General features: G+C 36.2%; 3 protein-coding genes across 4 annotated transcripts; 1 reads left to right on the top strand and 2 right to left on the bottom strand.

Moving 5' to 3' along the window:
- Positions 1-8,234: 8,234 nt before the first annotated feature.
- LOC142985293 (V-type proton ATPase subunit e 2-like) lies at positions 8,235-11,939 on the bottom strand. Its single transcript, XM_076133381.1, has 4 exons — positions 11,746-11,939; positions 11,619-11,666; positions 11,062-11,149; positions 8,235-8,676 (listed from the first exon to the last, which is right to left on the bottom strand). The coding sequence occupies exons 1-4, from the start codon at positions 11,841-11,843 to the stop codon at positions 8,659-8,661; spliced, it is 252 nt and encodes an 83-aa protein (XP_075989496.1). The 5' UTR covers positions 11,844-11,939; the 3' UTR covers positions 8,235-8,658.
- Positions 11,940-12,232: 293 nt separating this feature from the next.
- On the bottom strand, positions 12,233-23,054 carry LOC142985226 (uncharacterized). 2 transcript variants are annotated; one of them, XM_076133263.1, is made up of 3 exons: positions 14,591-14,814; positions 14,086-14,321; positions 12,233-12,489 (listed from the first exon to the last, which is right to left on the bottom strand). In XM_076133263.1, the coding sequence occupies exons 1-3, from the start codon at positions 14,738-14,740 to the stop codon at positions 12,411-12,413; spliced, it is 465 nt and encodes a 154-aa protein (XP_075989378.1). In that variant the 5' UTR covers positions 14,741-14,814; the 3' UTR covers positions 12,233-12,410. The 2 variants fall into 2 exon arrangements, 1 of the variants encoding a protein (XP_075989378.1); XR_012960191.1 differs by lacking the exons at positions 12,233-12,489; positions 14,591-14,814 and adding an exon at positions 22,916-23,054 and having other exon boundaries at positions 14,182-14,321.
- LOC142985225 (uncharacterized) lies at positions 15,788-26,621 on the top strand. The gene is made up of 7 exons (XM_076133261.1): positions 15,788-15,953; positions 16,648-16,785; positions 17,274-22,385; positions 22,944-23,116; positions 23,800-24,023; positions 24,412-24,617; positions 25,163-26,621. Exons 1-7 carry the CDS (start codon positions 15,910-15,912, stop codon positions 25,221-25,223), a joined length of 5,958 nt encoding a protein of 1,985 aa, XP_075989376.1. The 5' UTR covers positions 15,788-15,909; the 3' UTR covers positions 25,224-26,621.
- Positions 26,622-27,071: the final 450 nt, after the last annotated feature.

Below are 27,071 nucleotides of genomic sequence, written 5' to 3'. Positions count from 1 at the left end.
GTACAACATTGTCATCACAACATAATAGACACTATGTATAATAGTATTGTGCGTGCCTTATCGGAATCCGCTGCGGTGGGTCGAGGGCGCAACAGACGTGTGAACAAGAAGGCTGTGATAGGCTGGAATCGACATGTTGGCGATGCGTACGGGGACGCCAGGCTCAAATTCCGTTTGTGGGAAGATTGTGGTAAACCATATAGTGGCCCTACATTTTATGCTATGTGTGAGGCAAAGAAGATATTTAAGTCTCGTTTGAAATGGTGTCAAACACACCAAGAGCAAATAAGAATGGACATTTTGGCCTCACATCATTCGAATAATGATTTTAAGTCTTTTTGGAAGCACACTAACAGGTTGAGCGGAAGGCCTGGCCTCCCTGTATCTGTCGGTGGCGTGAGCGATCCTGTAAGCATTGCTGACCTCTTTAAGGAACATTTTAGGATAAGATCACCACTGGGCCCCGGTTCTTGTGGGCTCGGTGCTGGTGGTTGTCATGACCTTGGAATTAGGTTTACAGCCAAGGAGGTCAAAGGTGTCCTCAACACCATGTCCAGAGGCAAGTCTCCGGGTCATGACAGTCTGAGCATCGAGCATCTCAAGTTCGCGGGTCCTCATTTACCAAGAGTGTTGGCAATGTTCTTTAATTTCTGTATAAGTCATGCGTATGTGCCTAGTCAGATGACTAAAACTATTGTGGTTCCTATAGTTAAAAATAAAACAGCTGATATGGCGGACTTAAAAAACTATAGACCTATTTCTCTGGCAACGGTGATAGCGAAAGTGCTTGACAGCCTCTTTAATAAGTGTCTCAATAAACACATAAAACTGCACGATAATCAATTTGGTTTTCGACCCGGATTATCAACCGAGAGTGCCATCTTGTCCTTGAAGTGGGCTGTCAAGTACTACACAGACCGGAAAACACCTACGTATGCCTGCTTCCTCGACCTCTCCAAAGCTTTTGATCTGGTCTCCTACAGTATTCTCTGGAAGAAGTTGGAGACTGCTGGAGTTCCTCATGAGCTTATAAATACTTTAAAGTACTGGTACGGAGGCCAGATCAATCAGGTGCGCTGGGCTGGGGCATTGTCGGGGCCGTATGGATTGGAGTGCGGAGTGAGGCAGGGAGGGCTAAGCTCGCCTACGCTCTTCAATCTATACGTCAACGAGCTGATCGAGGTGCTCAGCAGGGAGCGTGCCGGCTGTTACATTGACGGGGTATGTGTTAATAACATCAGCTACGCCGACGACATGGCCCTTCTGAGTGCCTCGCCCTGTGGCCTAAGACGGTTGGTGACCATCTGTGAAGACTATGCTAGACTTCACGGATTGGTCTACAACACTTCAAAAAGTGAAATCATGGTCTTTGCTGCCCGGGGAAGGGGCCCTGAATTTGTACCTCCCATAAACCTAAATGGAGCACTGCTTAGAAGAGTGTACAAATTCAAATACCTAGGCCATCTTTTAACCTCCGACATCAAGGACAATGAGGACATTGAGAGAGAGCGAAGGGCGTTGTCGGTCCGAGCTAATATGATAGCTCGCAGGTTCGCACGTTGTTCAGTACAGGTCAAAAAAACCTTGTTTCGTGCATATTGCACATCTTTTTACACGTGCAGCCTGTGGGCAGATTATTCGCAAAGATCGTACAACGCCCTTCGCGTACAATACAACAATGCGTACAGGGTGCTGGTGGGGCTGCCTCGATTCTGCAGTGCATCAGGGATGTTTGCAGAAGCTCGCATCGACTGTTTTTACGCTACGATGCGAAAAAGATGTGCTTCCCTGGTGCGTCGCGTGCGGGCAAGCCCCAACAGTATCCTGTGCTGTATTGCGAGCAGACTTGACTGCACTTTTATTAATCGCTGCTGCAGGCTCTCCACCTCGGTGATGAGCGTGCAGCAGTGATTACATGTATAGTAAGTAGGTAATTTAGAATAGGAATACTAACATTGATGTAAGAAATACTGTTACTAACACGATATGAGTCTTGTTACTTGGAATAAAAATAAATAATAATAATAATAATTAATATTCTAAGTAATATGTACTTATTAGAAATCATCTTTTCAGTCGGTTGTCGGTGCTTTAACGGGCCAGGAAAACATTGTCAGGATACTGTATGTCTAAGTAATCTATCAGTTTCTAAAGGAGATAGAATCACAGAATCGCACTTGTTCAATACCAATAACCTTGTAGACTTTGTAGACTTTGGCAAATCACTACATATAAAAAAGCCCTTTGCCGCGTTTGCCTGTGAATCTATTCGCGATAAATGGAAATGTTGTGAACGGATTTTCATTCAGTTTTTACCAATACTCTGCAGAGTGACAACTAGCCAAGAAGGAGCATAATGTATCGAGGTTGACCCTTTGTAACTCGAACGATGCCATAGTAATGATGTACAGGATATGGATATGATGATAGTATAGGATTATAAACTCTGATGCTTAATCAAATCTTTCCAAAGGTATTTTTTCAAGAAAGCCCTTAAAACTTCCAACCTTTAAAACAAACTCCTGGATCCGCGTTGCAACGTGAAAGTTCGCACGAGCAAGTAATTTACGCATTACTCCTAGACGTAACAACTACACACAGAGCTATCTGCGTACAGATTACGTAGGTATCTCTATAAATATCGGCACGTGACTCCATCTTACACTTGAAACGATGCCGAGCTGTTTTCTTCGTCATTCGAGTTTTCAAGACTGAATTAGACTGCCTTCGGTCGATTGTAGTGTCAAGGAAACTCGAATAATTTTGAGGTGGAGAAAGATAAGCTCTAGTTAAGTTTTTTAAGGCGCTCATATCCACGGTCGGCAACCGATTTGTGACGTAAGAAACCGTTGGCGCGGTCATTCTTTAGATGGGCATAGTAGTAATTGAGTTGAGGGGAGGTGATTCGGAGGGCACGTTAAGTACGGATCCCGACTATTGTCAATTGATTAAGGTAACAGTCGGCATTTAGGGTGGATTGAATAACTTTGACACTAGGTTGACTACAATACGGTAAAATAAAAACAATACCTACACTGTTACAAAGTTGTAAGTGATCTAGTAATTATCACTTGTTCCAACGGTGAAGGAAAACATCATGATGCGGCTTTGCATGTCTGAGAATTCTTTAGAACAGTTCTTGAAGGTATGCAAAGTCCCCAACCCGCAATTAGCCAATATGGTGGACTCAAGGTAACCCTCATCACGAGAAGAGACCCTTGCACAGCTGTGGGGCATTAATAAGTTGAATTTAAATTTTAAGTGATCTATTGCAGTATAGAAATAAAAAAAGAAAGTTAATCGAGTCGAAAAAGTTAATAGAAAGAAAAAAAGTACTTACAGAATTCCGAAGGTTTTCCTAAACAAAATCCATCCTTGAAATTCTGAAAGAAATAAACATTTTATACGCAAAGATTTGTATAGTGTAGTACGAAATCAATAATATTTATTCAAATCAAACATCCTGTCATTGTGCTAAATCGTTCAGTTTTGTTAAAACCGTGTGAAAATCAATGCAAAAATACGGCCTGATGAGCTAAGATTGTAGAATGTTAGTTCATTTATTTTTTCAAATCAATAAGTGTAGATTTGTTTGTGAAAACAGCGTTCAGACGCGATGTAGACGGTTCAAAGACATTTGACATTTTAAACATCAATAAATTAGATGCGCTGAAAGTTTTACACGCACACAACACACCTGTTTAATGCAGTTGTCAATTGCTTTTAAATTTGGCGAGAATATCAGGACGCCATTTAAAAAAAATATCAAAGTTGTTTTGTTTTTTTTTGTCGTGCAGGAATTGACATTTTCATTGACTTATCTCTTTCTACCCCTATCGGAAAAAAGTGTGGGTTTATGTATGTACTTCTCGGTGTTAATAAGTAGACATCGGTATCTTCCAAGTTTACTTACCTCCATTTGAAATTACCTAAGTTATCCGATTTCTTTTTAAAGTCTCCTTAGAACAAAGACTTGACTTTACTTTGGCTTTAATTTATTTTACACCTGAAAACTGTTACCAGTTAAATTTAAAGCTGAGACTATCACTGGAGTTTCGATAAAGACATTATATTAGGTTGAGGTAGGAAACAATGATATCTACCTGCATACAATTTGAAAACTCTTATAGAAATAACTTTTTCACCCACTGACCGTCAAAATTCATTGCAAATAGATCTTAAAGGGCATCATTCAGATGATAATGAAATCTTTTAAAATAATTGGCACATCGTTTCAGCCGATGACCGTAGACAAAGTAGCTACATTTTTTTTTAATATGGGGTCATAATGAAAAACAAAGTCATTTAAAAGATTTTTATTTATAAAAATCACATGCGTGGTTTATTTGCTTTAAGCCTCGTATCCACTAGGCAACATTTGACGCGCGACATGTTGCTCAACATGTTTCGCAACTTGTTGAATGTTGACGCGGAACATTTGTTTAACAACGTTGTCTGTCCACACATTCTTCAGTCGTCGACAACATGTCGCCAGAGGAACTTGTGTTGATTTCAGCGGCAGTGGTTATAATTTTATCGAAATCAAAAAGAAGATTGTTGTGCGTCACGTCTCCACTCGACAACAATTGATGCTCAACTAACGATGCACTTTAAACAAACAACAAGCCGCGCGTCAAGTTGCGCGGTAGCTGGCAACGTCGCGCGCTGTTGTGCAGCGTTGCCGTACATGTTGAGATTCACGTGTCGCGCGCCAAATGTTGCCTAGTGGATACGAGGCTTTAGAAATAAAAGCGAGACACGTGAATTGTCGAGATTGTGATAAAAATTTGGTCGGACATGATAATGTGAAAAGTAAATACACTTGACTTAAATTGTAATAAGAAATTGGAAATAACGTTTACTGCGTCATATTACGTACATCGATTTAAGAAAATTAAATAGTCATAAGATTACCTGTTTATTACCAACATAAAAGTTGGTAGGTAGGTACCTAGATCTTCTCTCTGAGATGACCACCAAATTCATACTTATAATACTAAAGCAATTTGCATGATATTTGGTATAGTATAGGTATTTTGATATCCGAGAAAGGACCTAGGCAATTTTTTTACCCCGGGAAAATAACGCATTCCTGTGGGAAAATTCAAGCGGCGGACGAAGTCACGGGTAAAAGCTAATATACTATATGAAAAGGTACCTAGATAAATAGGTATTCATTATTATTTAATTACAACTTCGATTATTATGTTCGCTTTAAGTTTTTTCGTCTATCAGATCTTCTTGCACCTAAGCAACAGAAAACACAATTGCAAATTAATTCATATTTATCTATTCACCTAGGGAGGCTTATTTTATTGTTTACACTTCTCAAATACGTATAAAAGTTGAAGACAATATTACAAGCCATTTTTTGTAGCGGAACTATTTAATCAATTTTCTTCATTGAGTGAGCTTGACGACATTACAATATTTGGAATAATTAATTCCTGTTTATAATATTAATATCTAATGAATTACCTGTATTAAAAGCGATTTAAATCCAAGAAAAAAATATAGTTACAGAAAATTTATTGATGGCTTTGTGTATTGATTTACCTATAAATTAATACAATAGAAACCTGCAAACTTTAGTGTACCTTAGAATTCTTCAAACAGTTTTTGAAAGTAAAGTTACCAAACCCTCGTCAGACCTGATTAGTTAGATTCTCCCATGCTACGGAGAGAATAATGAAAGACACTAATAAACTAACTTATAAGTTATTAACACTTAATTACCTAACACTAAAATTTAAATAACATTCACCAAATTCCAAAAAAAAATATCACATCACATTTTGACACTTAAATTTTCCCGCTAACCAAAAACACGAACTGTCACTTTGACTTTCCAAATTTAGTGTCCAAGGACAAAACTCAAACAGCCACTGGCATGCACTTGTCCGGTGTCAAGTACAGATCACGAGTCGTTACATAAGAAAGGACAAGTGGAATTGTGTCCCGTATTAGCGCGTGCGCCGACCTGGATAGACGCCAACTATTCTACGCCACAGATCATAAGTAGCGCAAGGTCATTACACGGGTCAAACTCGAAAAATTATAAGGAGTTTTACGTTATGTAATTCATAGATATTTTTAATTTATTTTTCAGATTTTAGACGTCCAGGCAATCTGTCTAAATACAGGCTAAAGTTTACCTACGTTACGCGCGCAAATTCATAATGCCAATTGCAACTTTTTTTTTTACAAAAAAAACAATTATACTTAAATAAATATGAATTTTGTCTAAATTGGCGTTTTATTTTTGAGCAAATTTTGTATTTCCCGTAATGCGTGCAGTATTTAAAATGGCGCTTAAACAACGACAGTTAGCATGCTGCACCGATAAGTAAATCGCAGTAAATAATATTAACGTTTGTTAGTAAATATTGGATGCTGATGCAACTGACCTCACGCGACATTCACGGGATATGCACCAGTTCTATTCATAGACTACAGTTTCATAAATTCTACGCTGCATAACTTTTTTTTTCTACTGTCTTTATAACCTTTTCGCTAAATTTACTAAATGATCGACTGTCTACATAAAAAAGACAAGCATTAACTTTTACTGTAGGTATCGTTATTTCCCTTTCTATAATTACAGGTATATCTTTTATAACTTAAAAGGAGAGAAAGATTAACTGTAAAAGCTGTAAAGTTTCTGCAATAAACATTATTTTTAATTCGCAACTTCTAGCGGTATTCGTTAATGATAGTTCATTTAGTTGTAAATAACTCAGATAGCAATCAATTTATCTTTGACAGTATTCTACCTAACTTGTAGGTTGACAGCCTAACAACTTAGTTAGCACTGCATGCTGGTTCGCGGCTGTCGGATGTATACAGATACAGAGTAGTACGATTTAAAGCATCACTGACCTGCCACCTTATGCAGATGACGGCAGCCTGTTTGGTACAGCTACTTTATTTAGGAAATACAAAGAATTGTTAATTATAATATTTATAATCGATATAAATCGAGCAAATGTAGACTCTAGTAAATTGCCGAATATAGTATCTATAGCTACGTTAGCCCCGGAGTAATCGTGCATATCCATCAATCGATAAATAGGTAGGTATAGGTGCTCGATATAGGTACTCTTTCGATCAATCGATAAAACCGAATGACGCCATAATCTGGGATGGGCGTATAAAGAGATACCGTTAATTACCTCCATTAATATTGTATCAAAATGTAGTGAAAACTTTACATAGGGAGACAGAGGTCTATTTCACTTAGCACTTTAGATTAACATGATTTTCTTATTTTATTTTAATTACCCTGTTTCTATGGCCCACTGCTGAGCAAAGGCCTCAATAGAAATACATACAAAGTAAAAAAGTTTCTATATGGATAAGATGAAGAAAGAAAATATTAAATCAGTTATCAAAGTAGGAATTCGGGTGAACGCAAAAAAAGTTAGATTATTTTAAAACTATCACAGAATTTTGTTGAAACTTTTCATTTAGCTCCTAGGTAGCAATTATGCAATAACAAAAAAGCATTAACGCATGACAAACGAAGGCCAAAAACTTTGTCAGCCTAGTAACAAAACTCGTGAACTGTCAAATTTTTTGCATCATTGACGTTTTCGCGCGTATTTTCATAGACCGGAAGTGGGTTCTTGAACGGTAAATAAAATTGTTTTTCAGTTGGCACAAGACAATTGGTTATAAGGCCGACGACGATTATGTCTATCTATTCTCATTGAGTTAGATCTTTCGAGGGAACGACAACTACATATTTTGCAAGGTTGATTTGAATAGTCTGAATCAGATAGGTAATTGAATGTTTCAATTTGCGTTGCGTAAATAGGATTTATCTAGTGAACTGTCGTTATAAATTATAGGTGCAGCTCTTACCCGTCACGCGGAGCATCCGAATGGGAGTACCACCTCCGTCCCGTCTTGAAGAAACACCTTGGGGTTTTAGTAAGTAGGCCCGAGGCCGGGACTTTTTGTCGGCTGTAGAGCTCGACGTAGCTTTGCACCTGCACTTCTCTATTGGCGCAGATATGGCTCTTGTACAGGGCATAGCCATATGTAAATCTGTAACTTTTGTCTACTAAGTGATGTGGTAAAGTGTGTAGTTTAGTTTGTAATTATTTCGGTTAAACTGTGGGACTTAACTTTTGCGCAAACAATAGCTCAGTAATGTCTGGAGAAAACGGCCCCGTGCGGCGTGGTCTGTATATGGGAACGCAGGAACTGTATGCCCGCAAATAAAACATTAATTTTAAACTGAAATAAATTTATTATCTACAATATAATAAGAATTAATACATACATAGGTTATAGAAGTATTTGAACAGCAATCATTGGAATGATAAAATAAATTAATTCAGTTGAGTATAACGAGAATGTACGCCGAGGTGGAAGACATACAAACCATAGACAAACTTACACCAAGGAGGTTGTCATTATCAAACGACATAAAAGGTGGTAACTAGGAATAAAATTAATACTTTTTTTTATTACGTTGGTAGTGCTGAGCAAAAAAAATAAGTTTATTTTTCAAACTTTTTTCTTAGTTTGTACACAATTATTTTATAGGTGTTCATAAATAGTTAGGTTGAACTTTAAATAGCATTTATAATACGATTCGACGCACTCATAACTTCAACACTTAGGGCTAGGCGCTGTGGATGCTTAGGGGAATCAGTTTGCTTTGTTACCCTGGAAAAGACAAAGAAATGCATGTTAACTATTTACAATAATTGACACATGTAATATAATAAATAGCCTAGTCATGATAATGCGATTTTCTCCGCTCTGCACCTCGTCGTAGCGAATTCACGTGATAAAACTACTACGTATATTTTATTGAGGAAACGTGTGTTTACAACCTTCACCTTAGAAGATAGATAAATAGAGTATTAAATTTGTTTGATAAATAATTACATTCACTATGTATAAGGTGATAGAGCGAGACAGAAATATGGTTTCTCTTTCTACACATGTACTTGTCAAGTAAACAAAATATTGCTGTAGTTTGTCGAATGAGGGCTACCAAGACTAGGCTAGTGGAATTCTATTTGGGAATGTGTATTCGCAGCAGTGGACAGTTTTACTTGATGATGAAAATTATATCATATGACTAGTAACAAGTGAGGTAAAAGTTTATGTATCGACAATATTAACGAATATACAAAAAAGTATGTAATAGACATTTAGTTTAAATATCGAGAATGTCCATATATGCGGTCAAGAGTTAAACTCTTAAACAGAACAAATATCTTTGAGATGCACAAAAAGGTGGAAAGCTTTTATTTAAAAGGACGAAAATGGAAAGCAGGAAAACTAAAGTCCACGCAGATAAAGTTGTGGCCGATAATATTTGATAACGTGCACACACGAGGTAATAAACCTCAGTCTGAGGTGCATTTAGCGGTAGTTAATCTATTCAATAGCGTTTAAAACTTTAAACTCACATAATAACGCTATTGAATAGATAAACTAGAAACCCGGGGTCAGTCACGTAAGGGCAAGACTCGTGTGTGCCACTTGTTGACACATCGCAAATACTATGATATGCATCTTGATTACATATTATCAATAAATCAATTATTATTAAAAGACAATCAGTGAATATTTTATAGTTGGTCTTCCGGTTGGTTGTTTTTGAGTCAATTATTTGTGTTTTTGTAAAGTCCACTACTAAACTAGGATTTAATTGAGAATCGCTACAAATTGTCAAAACCAGAGGCAGGATAGAAGTCGTAATTACGTATTTATGAATTACACAAAAAAAATTGTAAGGACACCAAACCCCCATATGTAATTACCAACACCCAAACCTAAGATACTTTTAATACAATTAGATAATATATTAGGTATAGATTAGATAGATAGTAAGTAGTACAAATGAATGTACCTTTAAAATTGCAACACCCGAAACAGGTAACTGTTGGAACTAGTATTAAAATAATATTGTAACAACTTATGTACAGTTTTAAATAATGCAATAAATATATGTCTATGAACTATCTTAAGGATGAATTCACTAAACAGTAACTTTTGGTAAATTGACAATACCACTTATATTATAGTACTTAAAAAAAAACTGTAGGAAGTGCCTTGACAAGGTGATTGCCTTGAAACTTAAGTCATTCTGAGTGCAACATTTTGCCATTTAATTCTCAGAAGAACAATTCTGTGTTGAATAATATACAATTAGCTATTAACTTTATAAAAAACATCTATTATCCACTTCTCTGATATAATTATTTATGATTAAAGATATGATTCATATGTACTACTTAAAATGCATAGGCACAATACATGACAGTAGTAAATGCAATAAGTTTCTGAGTTACTACTCAACAAAAAAATAGTCTCTCAAGCAACATAATTATAGGAAATTGCAGCATATTGTAGTTATTAAGAAAGTTATCATGCATTATTATGATTCAAGTACTAAAGGAACTATATCTGATGTCATCATCATCATTCATCACTCATCATTGGACAACTCACATAATAATAGTCATTCGATTCCAAGCTAAGCAGAGCTTATACTATGGTAACCAAACAAATAAATCAGAACAGAATCAGATCCTCATGCTCATCATGCAAATCTTTGTCCCAGGTGGGATTCAAACCACACACCACACTGCAGTGACTGCGGTTATTGTGGCAAGGTGATCATGTTAACCACTGCGCTAAACATGCAGTTAAAATTATGTGTACTCATATTAAACAGTCAGTACTTATACTTTGTGGAGGTCAGATTTGTAGTAATACATACTCACTATAATGATAATAATGTAATGTCTTCCTAGCTCATAATAATATCCGGCTATTGTAGCCTATTTCATTGAAACTAGCCAATGATGTAAGACTTTGTTTATAGTGTCCAAGTGTGTGCACAATACGCAGGAACACTATTCCTTAACTCTCATAGACAGATGGGACAGATAACTGACATCCACTATACTAGTACTGAAACCTTTACTCTATTAATTATCTCAGAAACAATACACCTTAGGGCATTGCAAGCTATGTTATGTGTATTTAGTCATTACAGGCTGTTTTATCAAACAAATTTGTGTGAATACATACCCAAGTACGGGAGATCCAGATGAGAGTCTCGTTGTCAAGTCTGGGCCCGATGAGGGGGTTCATCTGCGCCATGTACGCACACAGCCAGCTGAAATATAGGTACAGAAAAATATTAGTAAAGCTAACAAAAACTAGAGAAGAACTACTGCTTAGAGAAGTCTGAAGAATATAAATAGACATTTGTAACAAGACTAATCATCACAAGATAGAATTATAAGTTAAATCACTAATTTACTAAATAAAACTCAGTTAAAAGCTTAATATAGCGTTATAATAAGCTATTGGAAGTAAATGGCACACCAAAGTCCTCAGACCATTTTGACAGGAAAACACTTAAAAACTCACATGACTTGTTTATGGTATCGTACTGAAACTTTATTTTGGGGTTTATTTGAATGAATTTTTGCTTTGGAGGGATTATTTATTGAATCGTAGTTATAAATATACTTTAGATACGCAGTACACAAGGATTCTAAGAGGAAATTAGGGCAGAAGTACGTCTATGAAGGCCTTATTTCAAATGACTCATATCGATAAAATAATTAAGAAATACTCACAATAACCAGCAAGTAGCGGCAGTTAACATCAAAACCACCTGGATGATCCTGAAATATAGCAACGAAATATGTGTTTTAGACCTGAAATAACCAAATATGTTTTGAGAACGAAGGAGCGGTAACTTACCCCCTGTTGGGTCCTTTAGGAGCGAAGAATGGGCACACAATACCCACAATACCCCACAGGACGGTGAAAACGGTGATGGGAACGAAAGAGGCACCCATTTTGAGATGTTATTTAGAAATATTTCTAAATTATTTTATCTCAAACAAACATCAGCTGCACAAAAATGGTGGACAGGCTGATTATGTTGGTAGCACTGACGTCGATAGTCATATGACATTTCAACGTTCCATTTCACTGAAATATAAACGTTATCAAATGTCTGAATACATTCGATTTGTTTCTTTTTCACCTAAAATATTACCACTGTATTGACAAAGAGAAAAAAAAGATATCTCAAAACATCAATATTTAGTATTTTCTGTTCTGAAGACTAAAAAGAAAATTATTTACGTAGGTACCGACGCAATAAAACGTAGTCCGGAATGTCGGCAAAGGAGTGGATTGCCACTTAAAAAAACAAGTTCGCCAATGAAATATCTCACCAAAATCATCATTTAAAATAATTTAATACATTAACAGGTAAAACAAACAATAAAAATTGTAGTATGGAGAATTTAACGTTGACAAACGCACAGTTACCAAAAAAAAACAGTACCTACAAACCAAAAAAAATACGTGATACAGTTAATAAATAAAATAATACACTTCAAAATTTATTACGCCGTTCAATCTAAATATTCTACACTCGCTTGTGAAGAGGTTTCTGAAGCTGCTTTGCATGAAGAAGTTGACGGTTCACGAGACCTACACAAAATAAAAACATAAATTAATAGCAGCAACCCTAGGGGGGGCATTCTATCCGGTAGATAGACAATCAGCATATGCATGAACGAAGCTGCCAATTTTTATACAAGCTAACCGCTACTTATCTAGAAGTAGTAATGGAGAATGTTACTAGGTATGCCAAATCGCTTGAAATTTTGACACAGTATAGCCTGTATGTATACATATAAACTAGTTTTTGTTTTAGTCAAAAATACCAAATAGTTTTGATTTTATAAGCATTCAAAGTTTCGAAAAATAACGAGTCCCGCTAACAGCCGCGTTAGCGGCTGTGACGTCATACTACTTTACCGCGCCGCGCGGGCCGCGTCCCGCTTAGTATTAAGTCGCCAATCGTTGTTGTAGGTGTAATAGTTTGCGTAGTATTTTGTTGTGTTTTCGTCCGTTTATTTATAAAATAACTTATAATAATAGTAAATACTATTCGATTAATAAAATGGATAAAGGATTTTAAAAAGGGCAATCGGATAATGTACCTAAAATAAATGGAATAATGGTTGCGAATTATTTGTGAAACAAATAGAGGTTTTGTTGCTTCCGAAATCCTACTTAATATCATAAATTTGAAAGTTTGTGAGAATGTATATATGTACATACATAAGTACATAAGTAATACATACAATGACATACATATGTCATTGTATGTATGTATATACGTATGTATGTGTGTACGTACGTACGTATGTATGTATGTATGTACGTATGTTTGTATATGTATGTATGTAAGTATGTAGGTATGTAGGTATGTAAGTATGTATGGATGTTTGTTACTCTTTCACGCAAATTTGACAGAACCGATTACGATGAAATTTGATATATACCTGAAGACCCAGAATAACACATAGACTACTTTTTATCCTCGAGTTCCCGAAGGATCGGGATTTACGCGGGAAGGGTTTCCATGCGGACGAAGTCGTGGACGGCTTCTAGTACCTATATTATACATAGGTATAATAAGTAATAATGTTAGATAAATATTTACGATCACTGCATATTATAATGAAACAGTTTTTAACCGAAATAATCGTATACTTATCGATTTTACATTTTTCCTGCCACAGTAAAATCAATAAACTCGCGATTAAACCGGTTAGAAATTGTTTTATTATAAGATGAAGTTATTTATTATTACTTATGTACTTACTTACATAATATTAAATTACATTTAGGCACAAAATATGATTTCCTAGTGTTTGAATTGAACATTTTTAAAAGTATTTAGGAATAATTTCAACGCACCGAGCGCGCGACCTCAAGCGGACTGTGTGAGCCAGACTGAGCAAGTGTAGAGTGACGTCACACCGTCACCGAGAGCTAGCGTCGTGCGGTTACAACTTGTTTTACTTATAAATCGAAAACTAATTGACGTATCGAAGTAATTCTTTCACCAGTATTTTTTATTTTTAAACGAGAATATGGAGTGCTAAAAATCAAAATTAGGTAACATTCTCCATTCTCAAAAAAAAATCTAATTTCTATTTGGCAGCCAGTACAATGGGATACTTTTTTTCCAGCAAACTGCTGGGCAAAAGATTTTAGTTTATATGATTCTTTAACCTTTTAGAATTTTTCGTATCAGTCTTGGACCTTTTGCTAGTCTTAACTCTTTTCCTTAGTTGTTTTTTACGAGGCCTCTTTTTTTCTTTCTTTTCAATGGATGTCTCACTATTATAACTTCCATCATTGGATTTACTTTCCTCTTCTTGCTGGCGTTTGCGTCTATTCTTGTATAGTTCACAAGAATCTTTGGGAACTACTTTCCAAGAGCCTCTACCTTCGCCATGCTTTGATCGCTAAAACAATAAAAAATGGGGCCTTATAAAAAAACTCTTGTACCTTCAAAATAACTCTAGAAGAGTTGCCATAGTAGGTATCATACAGAACGTAAACACAGTGCAGAGGACACACGGCTGAGAGTTCTACCAATCGGGAAATCAAAGCGCGATAGATTTGCAAAAGGACTTAAAAATCGTTCACATCGATCGCGATCTAGCGTCATTATTAAAGTTATTTGGCAGCACATGTATATTTTATTAAAATCACTAACTGGCTAATAGCTTACCGTTTCACGCAATACTTCATCTATATTGCCGAGAGATACACAAGAAGAAAAGTAATTGCTTTTAAAACTCCATGTCCTTCTAGACCCATGTTTTTTCAAAGTTGTTCGAGGTCTGTAAGGCTTAGCCCTTGGTTGTTCTGGAGATCTCATTGTGTTGTTGCAGGTTTTTATCTCATTTAAACTATAAAAATTTCGATTTTTATGATCACAGTCGATTATGACTGACAACGGTTGTCATTGATAGATTTCAATTAAAATATTATTTCATGGCGTTCTCGACATTATGCCTATTCTGCCAATAGCACAGTAGGTAGGGAATAAAAAATTGCAAAATTATTTTAACTCTGATTATTTCTGCTTCCAGGTTAACAATTTAGACCTTGAAATAATATACAATCTATGAAAAAATTAATTAATACACTGAAGACATGAAAGTTGCATAAACCTCAAACTACACAAATACTGTCCTTTGTCGACCAGAATGAAAAAGAAGAATGCTGTCAAATTGATATTCTCAGTATTTCTCAGATGTGATTTGGCTACAAAATTGATGTAAGGTGAAAATTCATTATATTTCAAAATTTTTGTGAATAGAAAGAGCAATGAAGAAAAAATTGGTATATTGCTGATGTCTGATTTAGTAAATGTGGAAGACAATGCTATTATTTTCATTTGGTTAGCTATTTGTTCTGTGTATACTACGCTACTGACGATTACAGTACTCGGCGTAGTATTTGTGCTGTAAGTTATTTTCTTGGCCATTATTTTAACCTACTTGAAAACTCAGAAATCCGATATTGGAAGAGAGAGGGTTTCTAAAATTTTCTAAAGGTACAGTCAATGCGATGCGCTATATTTTTTTATAGTTAAAACCTGTCTTTTATTCTAAAAAAAATAATTGCTGCAAGATAGTGAAAGAAACCGCAATCATTCTAATATTTTTTTTGATTCAATAATTTTTGTTACTCTATCGTTTTGTTATATTATTAAAACGTTATCAAAATAAAATTATACCAAGTAAGTATTCGAAAATGAACAAATGCAACAGGCGAAAATCAAATTTATTTATGTATTAGTTCTTATTGAATGTATTACATGCATTAAACCATCGTCTCAAAAGACTAGTATTCACAATGCACAAAGAAACAAATCGTTCGTCTGTTTTAAAAACTGTCAAAGTCAATTTGAATTCGCGTGCGTCCGTTGTGTTTTGAATTTATCGTTTCAAAATAAACAATTGTTACGGAAATAAAGTTTTAGATGTGTGAAGTGATGAAGTGAATGCTTAGTTAACTTGTAGTTTACAATTAACGTGCAAAATGGATGATACGCAGCAAAGTCGAGCGTCGGATGCTGCGGCGACGTAAGTGTCTACGCTGAATGAAATCACGTTATCAATGAAACTGGAAACAGTTTTGTCTAACACAAGCGAAGTATTTTATATATGAGACTAGCTTTATATGAGAATGAACTTATAAGAGAGCCATTAAATTTGTTACTCAATGTTACAATGACTCAAATGATTTTCACGATTTCACAACATAGACTGTACGCTATTCTATCAAGTTGAAAAATGCTTGTCTCTTGCGTTTAGTACAGCATGTATTATGAGTCTCTAAGATCGTTTCAGAGTTTAGTACCTACTCGTTCGCAAAAACCAAAATTTTGTTAAGTTTTATTTAAATAATTTGTAAACATTAGTCCTTGTTATTAATAGTTTAAATGCAAAAGTAAATTAAAGATGTATGTAGTATGTTTGTCACTTATTCATTCAAAAACTACTGAATGATTTTAATTTTCTATGGGGCTTACTTTTATACCCAAATTACACAATTATTACCCATAGTTTTATTTGTCACCTAGGATAAAATAAAACTTTTGTCTATGCAGAAAGAGTTGCAAGACTTTTCATAAACATACAAAAAAGAAAAGAGAAAAAAAATCAAAATAAAAATATTAAATTAAAGAATCAACTGCTAGGTGGTACACAGTTCACTGGGTCAGCTAGTTTGTAAATAAAAGTAACAATAATGAAATACTTCTAACATTATTTTCAGTCGTAAAAGAAGATCATCAATACTCAAGAGTCAGCGTCCAGCGCGGACTCCGTTCTCCGAGCTAGAGTTCAACGTAGCCACCCCTACTGACACTGCCAAAAGTCGACGAGTTAGTTTCTCTAAGCGCACTGGTGTAGCGTGAGTATTGCACTGTATTTGTACAATATTATAACTGCGCTGCACACACTAGTTTGGTACCTTATTAAAATGTCAAATATTTTAGTTACATTAATAATATTTTAATACCATTTATTGACTTGAATAAACCAGCTGGTTGAGTCAGCCTTTAAGAGTATAATAGCTATAGTCTTTATTGAGTTTCAGACTTATTTGTAATAGTGTGTATTTGATTTCAAAATGAATATACTTATTTTATTACGTGCTTGTAGTGTTATTGATGTGAAAGTACATTACTGATTATTTAAGCTCTGCTTAGTTTGGAATCAAATGACCGTGTGTGAGTTGTCCAATAATATTTATTTATTTATTATTCTCTTCAACACCAAAGTGCGGTTGTTTTAAGGATTCTATTCTGCAATTTAGTACCAATATACCAATTTGTAAATGAAATTTAATTGCATATTGTCTTATTGTAATAACTTCAACTTCACTTCTTTGATTTCCAGTGAATTCGTAACAAACGAAGCGACGACGACATGGAAGAATTTTTATGAAGAACACAACAAATCGTTAGAATCGTCCGGCAACGATTCTGACGCGAACCAGCATCAGCCGGTACTGCACCTCGGCAAGCGAATATTTGACCAGCAGTTCGAGGAAGTCGAGGCTATAGACTTTATGGGCACACTGAACCCTACGATAAATATAAACAACTCTATGAGCAACTTCACTGAGCAAATAGCGTCTCTAGAACGCACAGACGACGGTAAACTAACCGCTCCACTGCATAAACTAGAATTTAGTAACTTAACCGATCACCAAAGTAAATTGTTTGGCAATGATTTCACTGTTACCGGGATTGGTGAGATGTCAGGCCGAATAGACGTTAATTTCTCCGCTATACAACAAATTGGGATGAGAGATGATCTCGATGACATACAAAGGGATTTAGAGCGTGTTTCCAATGTTGTCTGCCAAGGGCCGAGCGACAGGCACAATATATCAGAATATATAGAGGTAGATCTAAACATGACAAGTGCTAAGGACGACTGTGATATGTCCATCACTGATACAATACACAGTCCGAAAGTTCAAGACGTTTCAAGAAGCACGTCCATTGATAAAAAACAGACTTTAAACAATTGGGCTACGGATAAAGAGAATATAGCTATAAATCCCTACGCGCCGCCTTGCGAAGACAATTTTGCGGTGAATGATGAGCCTAATCAAGTACTTATATTCGATGGGAAAAGATTAACGTTACATACTGAAAAACCTGAAAAAGATAAAGATTTTAGACAGACTTTGTTGCCTAATTCGTCTGTTGAGACGCCGCAGCGTAAAACTATTGTACTAAATACCAATGATGATTTACCTAATTTCGCAGAAGATTTGAATTCTAAATCTGTTATTGAAATAAGACAGGAAACAAGCGATAATTTACCTAATTTTGCTGACAATATGAGCAGAAAATCTGAATTAATTCCTATAGTAACCGATGATTTAAAACCTCAGTCAGAAGATATGATTTCAACCAAATATGATATTGATTTATCTATGACTGTTCCTGTCAATGCGGCCTCTATTTTACCTAAAAGAAAGACTATTAATGATAATGGCAATATGTCTATAACACAAGCGTTATATGCTAATATTATAACAGGTGGGACGGACAAGCGACGCACGATTGTCTATGATAATGACGCTGGGAACGTGTCTATGACTCAGGCGTTACCTTCTAAGATTATTACCGAAAATTCGAAGCCCAAAGACCGAACAGTGGTATATGAAAACGACACATGCAATATATCTATAACACAATCATTACCTACTAATATCTTACAAAATAACCAAGAGAAACGTAAAACTATAGTTTTTGACGAAGATAACGGTAATATCTCGATAACACAAGCGTTTTCTTCAAACGTTATATTAGAAAAAGTGCCAGAAAAACGAAAAACGATTGTATTTGATAACGATAATGGAAACGTTTCCATAACTCAAGCGTTACCGGCTAATATCGTGTTAGACGGGCCGTGTCAGGATAACTGCAGAACAGTTATCTACGAGGATGAAACGGGAAACATATCTGTGAAACAGGAGAGCTCTTCTAACATGAATTTACGTTCAAACTCCGACAATATGCCCGAGAGACGACGTACTATTCTATACGAAGACGATACGGGAAATATTTCTGTAACCCAAGCCATACCACAGAATATAATACTAGGAATGGCGCAATCTGATGAAAAGACGCAAATTTTCGACGCAGCCAACATTTCTATGACACAAGTTTTACCTACAAATATAATTTTGAAAGATACCGATACTAATAAAAGGCGTACGATTGTCTATGAAGACGATACTGGTAATATTTCCATTACACAAGCCGTACCGAGCCAATTGATTGAGGGAATACGTGAAACTGCGTCTATTATCGAAATACCAACGAAAATATCATCGAACGATCTAGAAAAGACAGGAATTTGTGACCAAGACGTTGATATTTCAACCGAAGCTATGGATATTGAGGAAAATAACTCAAATGTGGGCGAAATTGATAATTTAATTGAAAAACAAAATGAGGTCGAAACAGATACACAAGGAATTGAGTCTAAGAAATCTATTCTGAATGCGTTACTAGATATGTCTGGATCAGCTGATGATATAGACAAGAATATAATGGTGAAAGTAGATTCTATTAAACAAATTGAAAATAAGGTTGACGATACATTATTCTATATACGTAGTGATGAAGACTTTGGGGTACAGACGGAAAAGGTCGAAAGTAAGACCCAAGTACCATTACCCATTGAGTACAAAACTACAGACGCTGTAGACATGATTGAGATGAAGTTAGCCGAGTTACAAACCGCTAGACGAGAGAATAGTAGCACTAAGAGTATAGAAGACAAACAGGAGAAAAGAGGAAGGAAAAGCTTGCCGGCAGTCACTGAAAGCAAACGAAAAAGTCTACCAGTTATGAAGTCTATAGAAAATAAAAAAGATTCACTTAACAAAACTCTGCCGGCGCAGAAATTTGAAAATAGAGGCAGTCGTATGTCCGGCCTTAATAATAGTATGAAAAATACAGATTCAAATAATCAGAGTATCGAAATTCCTAAAAGAAAAAGCAGATCTCCACAAAAGGATAATAAAAATGTCTCTCCTGTACGCCAAGAGAATATAACTACATCAGATTTGAATGTTGATGAGAAAATAGTTTTAAAAACGTCACCAATTCATACAGAGATACAGGAACGAAAAAGTTTCATTCAAAATCAAGAAAATCCCATGAAAATTGATGACAGTATACCAGAGTTACCTGAGCCTGTTCAACCTATACCTGCGATAATTGAAGAATCAATCGAAAAGGATACATCTATTTCTGAAAACGTCAAACTTAATGAACAATCGACTTTTGATATAATAGATAAAGTTGTGAAAAGCCCCTTGAGATGCCTAGAAGTACCTTTGGAGTCGACAAAAAAAGATTTTATAGAAATTATTGACGATAGCCCGAGAAGCGAAATGAAGAAACATATGCAAGTGAATACAGACTTAGATAATGAAAGAAATACTACATTTAAAGATGCGAATAACACTAAGGAACTACTAGATATGATTTCAGATTTTACTGACAAAACTCGTATGGAGGACGAGGGCGTGCCCAGTCTAATTGTTAAACGTCATGTGTCCGGCGAAACGAAAACTGACACTATAGAACCAAAACGCCTAAGTTTCGCGCCAAAAAGACAATCTATTCTAATAAGCCGAGAAGATTTGTTGAACAACATCTCAATGGCGCAAGCGGCGTTACAAAAATCACGTTTGGAATACGACGATAGTTCTTTAACAGAGGATACGCAGGACACGTCGCCGGAAGAGACTAGTGTTATGAAAAAATCCGGTCGTTTGAGCAACGAAGTGGTGAAAACTTTACATTTTGATGATGAGTCTATAAGCGAATTGAGTTTACAATGTGACTCCAAAGAGTCACCTTTGAAAAAGACTGCGTTCGGTGAGACTGCTTACATGAAGGACTCTAAAGCAAAAGTAATCCCGACTTATTTAAAAGATGTGTCAGACGGGATAAAAGAACTAATGTCGGATTTAGTTAAACCTATGGCTGATACATTACCTTTCGAAACTTGTGTCGAACGCCATTTAAAAAGAACAGCTTCAACAGCAAGCACCCAAATCCAGGCTAATTTAATAACATCTAGCCAAATTGACCTAGATGTTGAGCTATCATCCAATCCAGAATCAGCCTACGACATGGGCAAAAACACCTACGGCTATCAACCACACTCGATCCTGAAAATTTCAGCAGAACCTATAAAACATTATCCGGAAGAGACTACTGAAAAAACGTTAGATTATATACAACCTCAAATAGTCCGACCTTGCAATGAAAATGTACCAGTTGTTTTAGTATTTGATCATGAAAATCCATTGAACAATATATTATTAGGGCCTTTAGATTGTAGTAGGGCACATAAGTACAATCCTTCGGGTGATGAAAGCAATTCTGCCGAGTCCCTATGCGGGTCACAACATAGTCAATCTTTACAAACGAGTATTGATACTAAACCGAATGATGATATAAAGAATGTAACTATGCAGTATAATGTTGAAGCGAGGTTTACGAATGCCATGCAAGGAGATGTCCAGCAGAGTTTAAAAACAGTCCCAATAAGTAAACCAGTCTCTACCGACAAAGGAGTAAGTGTGAGACTGTCTGAAGTGAAAGATATTGAAGTAAATACTCTCATAGCTATGAAAGGGAATAAGGAACTACTTGAAACTAGTTCCTCACTCACTCTAGTCGATGAAACTGAATCGAAAACGTCCCAAGAGTCCGATATGTGTCAAAAAAGTCCTATGAGAGTCATTTTCAATATGAAAGAAGAATCGTTTAAGAAAGAAGAAACAGGGAAACTATCAACTGATACGTCTAAAGAGGAATTAGATTCTTCTAAAGGGAAAAAGCGTATTTACAAACCGGCTACGCCTAATAAAAATACTTCACTAACAGTCGAAGTGACACCTAAACCCAATACGAAAATGCAGAAAATATCTGACAGTCCGAATCTATCGGTACAATGTACTAAAACAAAAGTAAGAGAGGTTGAAATCAAGGAAAATCGTATGGTTATAGACCATGTAGATACAAGTAAACCACATAAAAAGTCGCCTAGGAAATCTCGCGAGAAATCAGCCACTACTGTGACGGTTCAACAATTGATCACCGAGTACCAAATAGATGCTGGATTAAACGAGAATATTTTAGACAAACAAATTTTGGAAGCGTTAAAATTACCTAAATATAAAACTGTGAAGTCTGATAGTTCTACGGAACCGACTTCGCCTAGTGAAATCTTAGATACAAATTCCTTAGAAATTATGAGTTCGTTTACCAGTAGTAAGAATTTAAACGAGATCGAGGCGACAAATAGTACTAAGAGTGTATCGTCAAAGCATTCTCAGTCTACCGTGCAGAGTTTAGCGTCTAAAGTTGACTGGCAAGCTGATGTGTGCCCGGTTGCTAGGAATCTTGTCGAAAGTGACTCGGGTGTTAATATCGTGGCTAAGATTGATATGCTGCCTTTTATGGGGTGAGTTTATTTTATTAAAATATATAGTCAATTTAAGCTATCACTGTCCCACTGCTAGGTAAGCGTCTCGTCTCGAAATGAGGGAGAAAGCCTTGAATCCACCACGCTGGCTAATTGCGGGTCAAGACTGCATTCCTTCAAGAAACGTTTCAAAGAAATGCCTGAGAATTCTTTGAAACAATTGCCAAGCATGCCTGAGAGTTAAGAACAGTTCTTGAAGGTATGCAAAGTCCTAACCCGCACTTGGCTAGCGTGGTAGACTCAAGGCCTAACCCCTTGCTCATTCCGGTAAGGAGACCCTTGCCCAGCAGCGAGCCAATAATGAGTTAATTATCACAATGTTAGTTACCGTACTCCTCCGAAACGGCTTGACTAATTCTCATTAAATTTCGTGAGCATATTGAGTAGGTCTGTGAATCGGCCACATCTATTTCTCATACCCTTAAGTGACACAATTTTTAAAAAAATTAAATAGCAAACCACCTTTTGCGGGTCAGATAGTGATAAACAAACTTAAGTTTTCGACTCACCTGAACATCCTTCCGTATCTTTCACCAGTACACCAGAATGTGAGTGGGAGTCGTCATCGTCGGACACGTGGTGCTTCCGTCTGCTGCACGGTCGCCTGCGGCTGTCGGTCCGGCTCGCGCACCGGCATGATAACGCGACCAGGACGCATGTGAAGGCCGACACACCCGTCACTGACGTCACTGTGGAGACGTTGCAGCAAGGTTAGTGGGGGATGACGTTTAATCTCCAGATTCTGAGGTACATTTAGCGGTAGTTTATCTAAAAAGAACGCTGTTGAATAGATAAACTACTGTTAAATGTACTCAGAAACCGGGGTATGTAATGTAGTTGACTGAGTTAACGAAAATTGTTTTAACTTGTACTCGTAAAAGTTTATTCCAAAATGCTCACGCAATCTTCGTGCTATGTGAATTTGTTTCGTTAGCAATGTTGAAATTTATTTATTCTCCTCACAAATAACAGAACACACAATACAGTTTAACCACATATATTAATGTCAAATGAATTAAATGAGTACACATTGTAATATTTTAGTAGTCACCCATTTGATTACTTTTTAGTCTACAAGGATGGGTAACTAACCAACGCGCCACAGAGCCAGTTACCTGTACTACAGAGTTTATCAATAGATTTTAAACTTATACTGAAATTCTTAAATATGTAACAAGTATTTATTCAATAATTAATAACATAAATGACGAAGAAACACGGGTCTATTTTGGGTATAAAAGGGGTGAGAGCAGTCCCTGAAGGTATGTAAAGTCCTCAACTTGCAATTAAGCAGTGTGGTGGACTCAAGGCCTAATCTCTTCCTCATTACGGGACGAGATCCTTGCTCAGCAGTGGGACATTAATGGGTTAAATTTATTTATTTCCTCACCAGACAAGAAGAATCCAGAAGCGTTCCTGTGCGTTCGCTTCGCATGTGAGACGCTCCGCTACCTGGTGTCCCGCGGGCGCGGCACGCGGCGCGCGCGCGACGTGCCCGCGCTGCTGCGGCGCGGCGCCGCCGTGGCGCGGGTGGCGCTGCGCTGGGGCCGCGCCATGCATGACGCTAAACTACACCTGGCCTACACGCTCGATACTGACGGACATCTTACTTTGAAGGTAATTTGACAATGAATATATAGTGTCTAATTCAATGTTAAGTTAAAATGGAGTGATAGGATTGATTGTAGGTGTCAGAAGAAAAATAAGAAAAACACAATCTGATGCAGTTTGAAAATTGTGGTAATTTAAGATAATCTTGTAAATTTGTTTTAATTGTAATTCTGGACATGTTGTTTACGGTTACGGTTCCAAAGTTTAAATGAATAAAGTAACCGAAAAAATGGTTCCACTTAGGCCAAATTTCTATATACTATTGTAACAATCATTTGGTAATTGAAAAGAGTTTTGTTGCCAGCTCTTCTCATCTTTGTATCATTGACTATCATAAGTGTCAGCATTTGACTTAAATGAATAAATTAGTTTATTTTACCACTCCGTCCACCAGGTAGCGAACCTCCCCCTCCGCTCCGTGTGGGAGGTAAGTCTGCAGATAGCGCTGGTGGTGGAGGACGCGCGCGAGGCGCCGTGGCCGCGCGCCGGCGACGTGCGCGTGTTGCGCGTGCTGTCCGACGTGCGCGTGCCCGACACTGAGCTGCGGCACGTGCTGCAGCACACGCCTAAAGACTGGGGACACGCCCCACGGACACTGTGGTCTGTATACACATAACTACTTAGACAGTAATGTCCTAGCCGATATCCAGTCAGCTTAATTGAAACTGCAGATTTACTCCCAACAGTATCGAGTCGAAAATCAAATTCGACTGGTTTGAGCAAATGTCAAATCGTAGTTTTAAATTTCAAACTGAGACATTATTGAACGCTGAAAAATAATCTGCAACAAAAAATCCTATTAGAGGTCAGGCACAGGACCGACAGTTTTACGTGCTCTTCGAAGCACGGAGGTCTGCGACTTTAACCATCATAGAGCAATGCGCAGTAATGTATCCGTCTGCTAATCATGAGGTTTCGGGCTCGATTCCCGGGTCGTATTAATATTTTCTCATTTTTATTAGAATATTTAACTAGTAGTCCGGAGTTTGGTAACGAGCCCGGTATGCCAATAGGTTCCCTATTACATGGAACTAACATTGCTACCAAATGTCGGTGGATTTTATACTTCTCTGCCTACACTTGGGAGTATAACAGGCGTGAGATATATTATTATGTAGATTCACTAAAGTATTTTTTCTTTTCAGGCGAATCTTCAAATACCTGAAACACAAAACGCGAGACGACGATCTGTTGCTGGGAGCGTGACGTCATTAAACTGCATTTATGTTATTCTAACGCACACCGTGCGAGTACAGGACGCCTATCAAACATTCCTATGTTTCTTTTTATATAAAAATGTGTCGAAATTTTGTGTAGTTATTTTGTACTATGTGACTGAAATGTAGTGTCTGTATTTGTCAAAATATTTTTCGATAAACGACGCAATCCGAATTTTGGATCCTTCTAGTTTGATAATATAGTAATATATTTGTTTGTTTAAAATCAGTTAATGCATCTATCAGCCTAGCCTTTCTTTCAACTATGTTGGAGTCGGCTTCCAGTCTCACTGGATGCAGCTGAATAATAGTGAATACCGATATACATACATGTAAAGACTATGATAATTTAACAACATAATTGATATATAAGTCTAAGTACTAAACTGTTTAAAAGACGCGGGGGTTCCTGAAATTATTTTATCGAAATGAAATGGCACTGGCAGAGAAAAGTCTAATAAAAAATTCATTGAAATTAAGTTTAAAGTTTGATTGCAATATTTGTCACCGACTATTTTTATCTTCAGATTTACAATATATTTTTAAAATTGTGTTGTTATTGTACAATAATATAGTAATATCATTGTGTGCGTTGTAAGTGGTGGGTGGGAGGAAACTTTTTACTAATAAACGTGGTTTAAGCCCTGATTAGTTAGATTTTTGTCACTTTCAATCAATTTTGAAACTGTATATGAGTGAAGACAAAATAACTTAATGAGAGCTTATCCAATGTTTATTAATAAGACAATTAATGTTTACGATCCGTCAAGTGGTTTGGGGTGTGCGTTGATAGGTCACTATGTCAGTCAGTCAGTCACCTTTGATCTAAATTTAAATCGTACTAATAATACGATAGTATTGTAACCCTAGACTTAACACTAACCATATTTTGTTTTTATTTTTTTTTTATTTATCATTACACATTTTTTAAATTCATTAGTCAGAAAATAATATTTTATTCCTTTTTTAAAACACAAAGAGCATTTAGTTTTTTTTTTGTACCCTTATAAGGGAGCATTAAAAATTATTCGTCCATTTTGATAAAAGTTGTATTTTGAGTTACAGCATTATTGTATTATTAGTGCGATATATTTAGATAGAGTTTTCAGTATCTTAACGCGTCCGCCGTTTTGCATTGGGCCTATATATTATCAGCCAAAAATAACAATATATTTTTCGACTAAAGGTAAGAGTTAGAATGCCCTAAATCATGTTGTAAATAATTTTAGATAAATTCGCGCCATTTTAATGTAATAGATTACTCATTTAACAAAGATTTAGTTAAATTTACGTTTGTGTAAACAGTATTGGTAAGATTTGATGATTGTTATAATAATATGTGTTTTGAACTTAATGTGGATGTTTGATAAATGGAAATATAATTATTATGATGTATTTTGCGTTTTATTTCTTTACCACTTAGAAATTGTAGTAGCTATTTGTAATGTAATATGTTATGATAGTTTTTTTTAAGATTTTTGGATAAGTTGGTTTTCATCTTTTATATAAAATCGCCAAATATGTTGATAAGCGCATTTATTTATCATCTAGAACTGTAAACTGCATACCTACATTCTTAGCAAATAAACATATTGATGTGATTTCATTTATTTTGGCTGGGCCGATTTGGCTAATTTTGGTCTAGAATTATTTGTGGAAGTTCAGAGAAGGTGTAAAAGGTGAATAAATTAGAAAAGGCGCGGTATTCAATAAAAACAAGAAAACGTGAGCGGAGCTGCGCGGGTCAGCTAGTTAATTCAAAAAAAGACTGGCGGAGTTGCATAAATAAATTCTATGAAGGAATCGAGAATTATTTTTTATCTTAAAAAATCCCTGT

This window comes from Anticarsia gemmatalis, chromosome 29 (genome assembly GCF_050436995.1).
Source record: "Anticarsia gemmatalis isolate Benzon Research Colony breed Stoneville strain chromosome 29, ilAntGemm2 primary, whole genome shotgun sequence".
NCBI classification, from domain to species: Eukaryota; Metazoa; Arthropoda; class Insecta; order Lepidoptera; family Erebidae; genus Anticarsia; species Anticarsia gemmatalis.
Note: the sequence above shows the minus strand (reverse complement) of the source record. Positions and strands in the feature narration are given on the sequence as shown.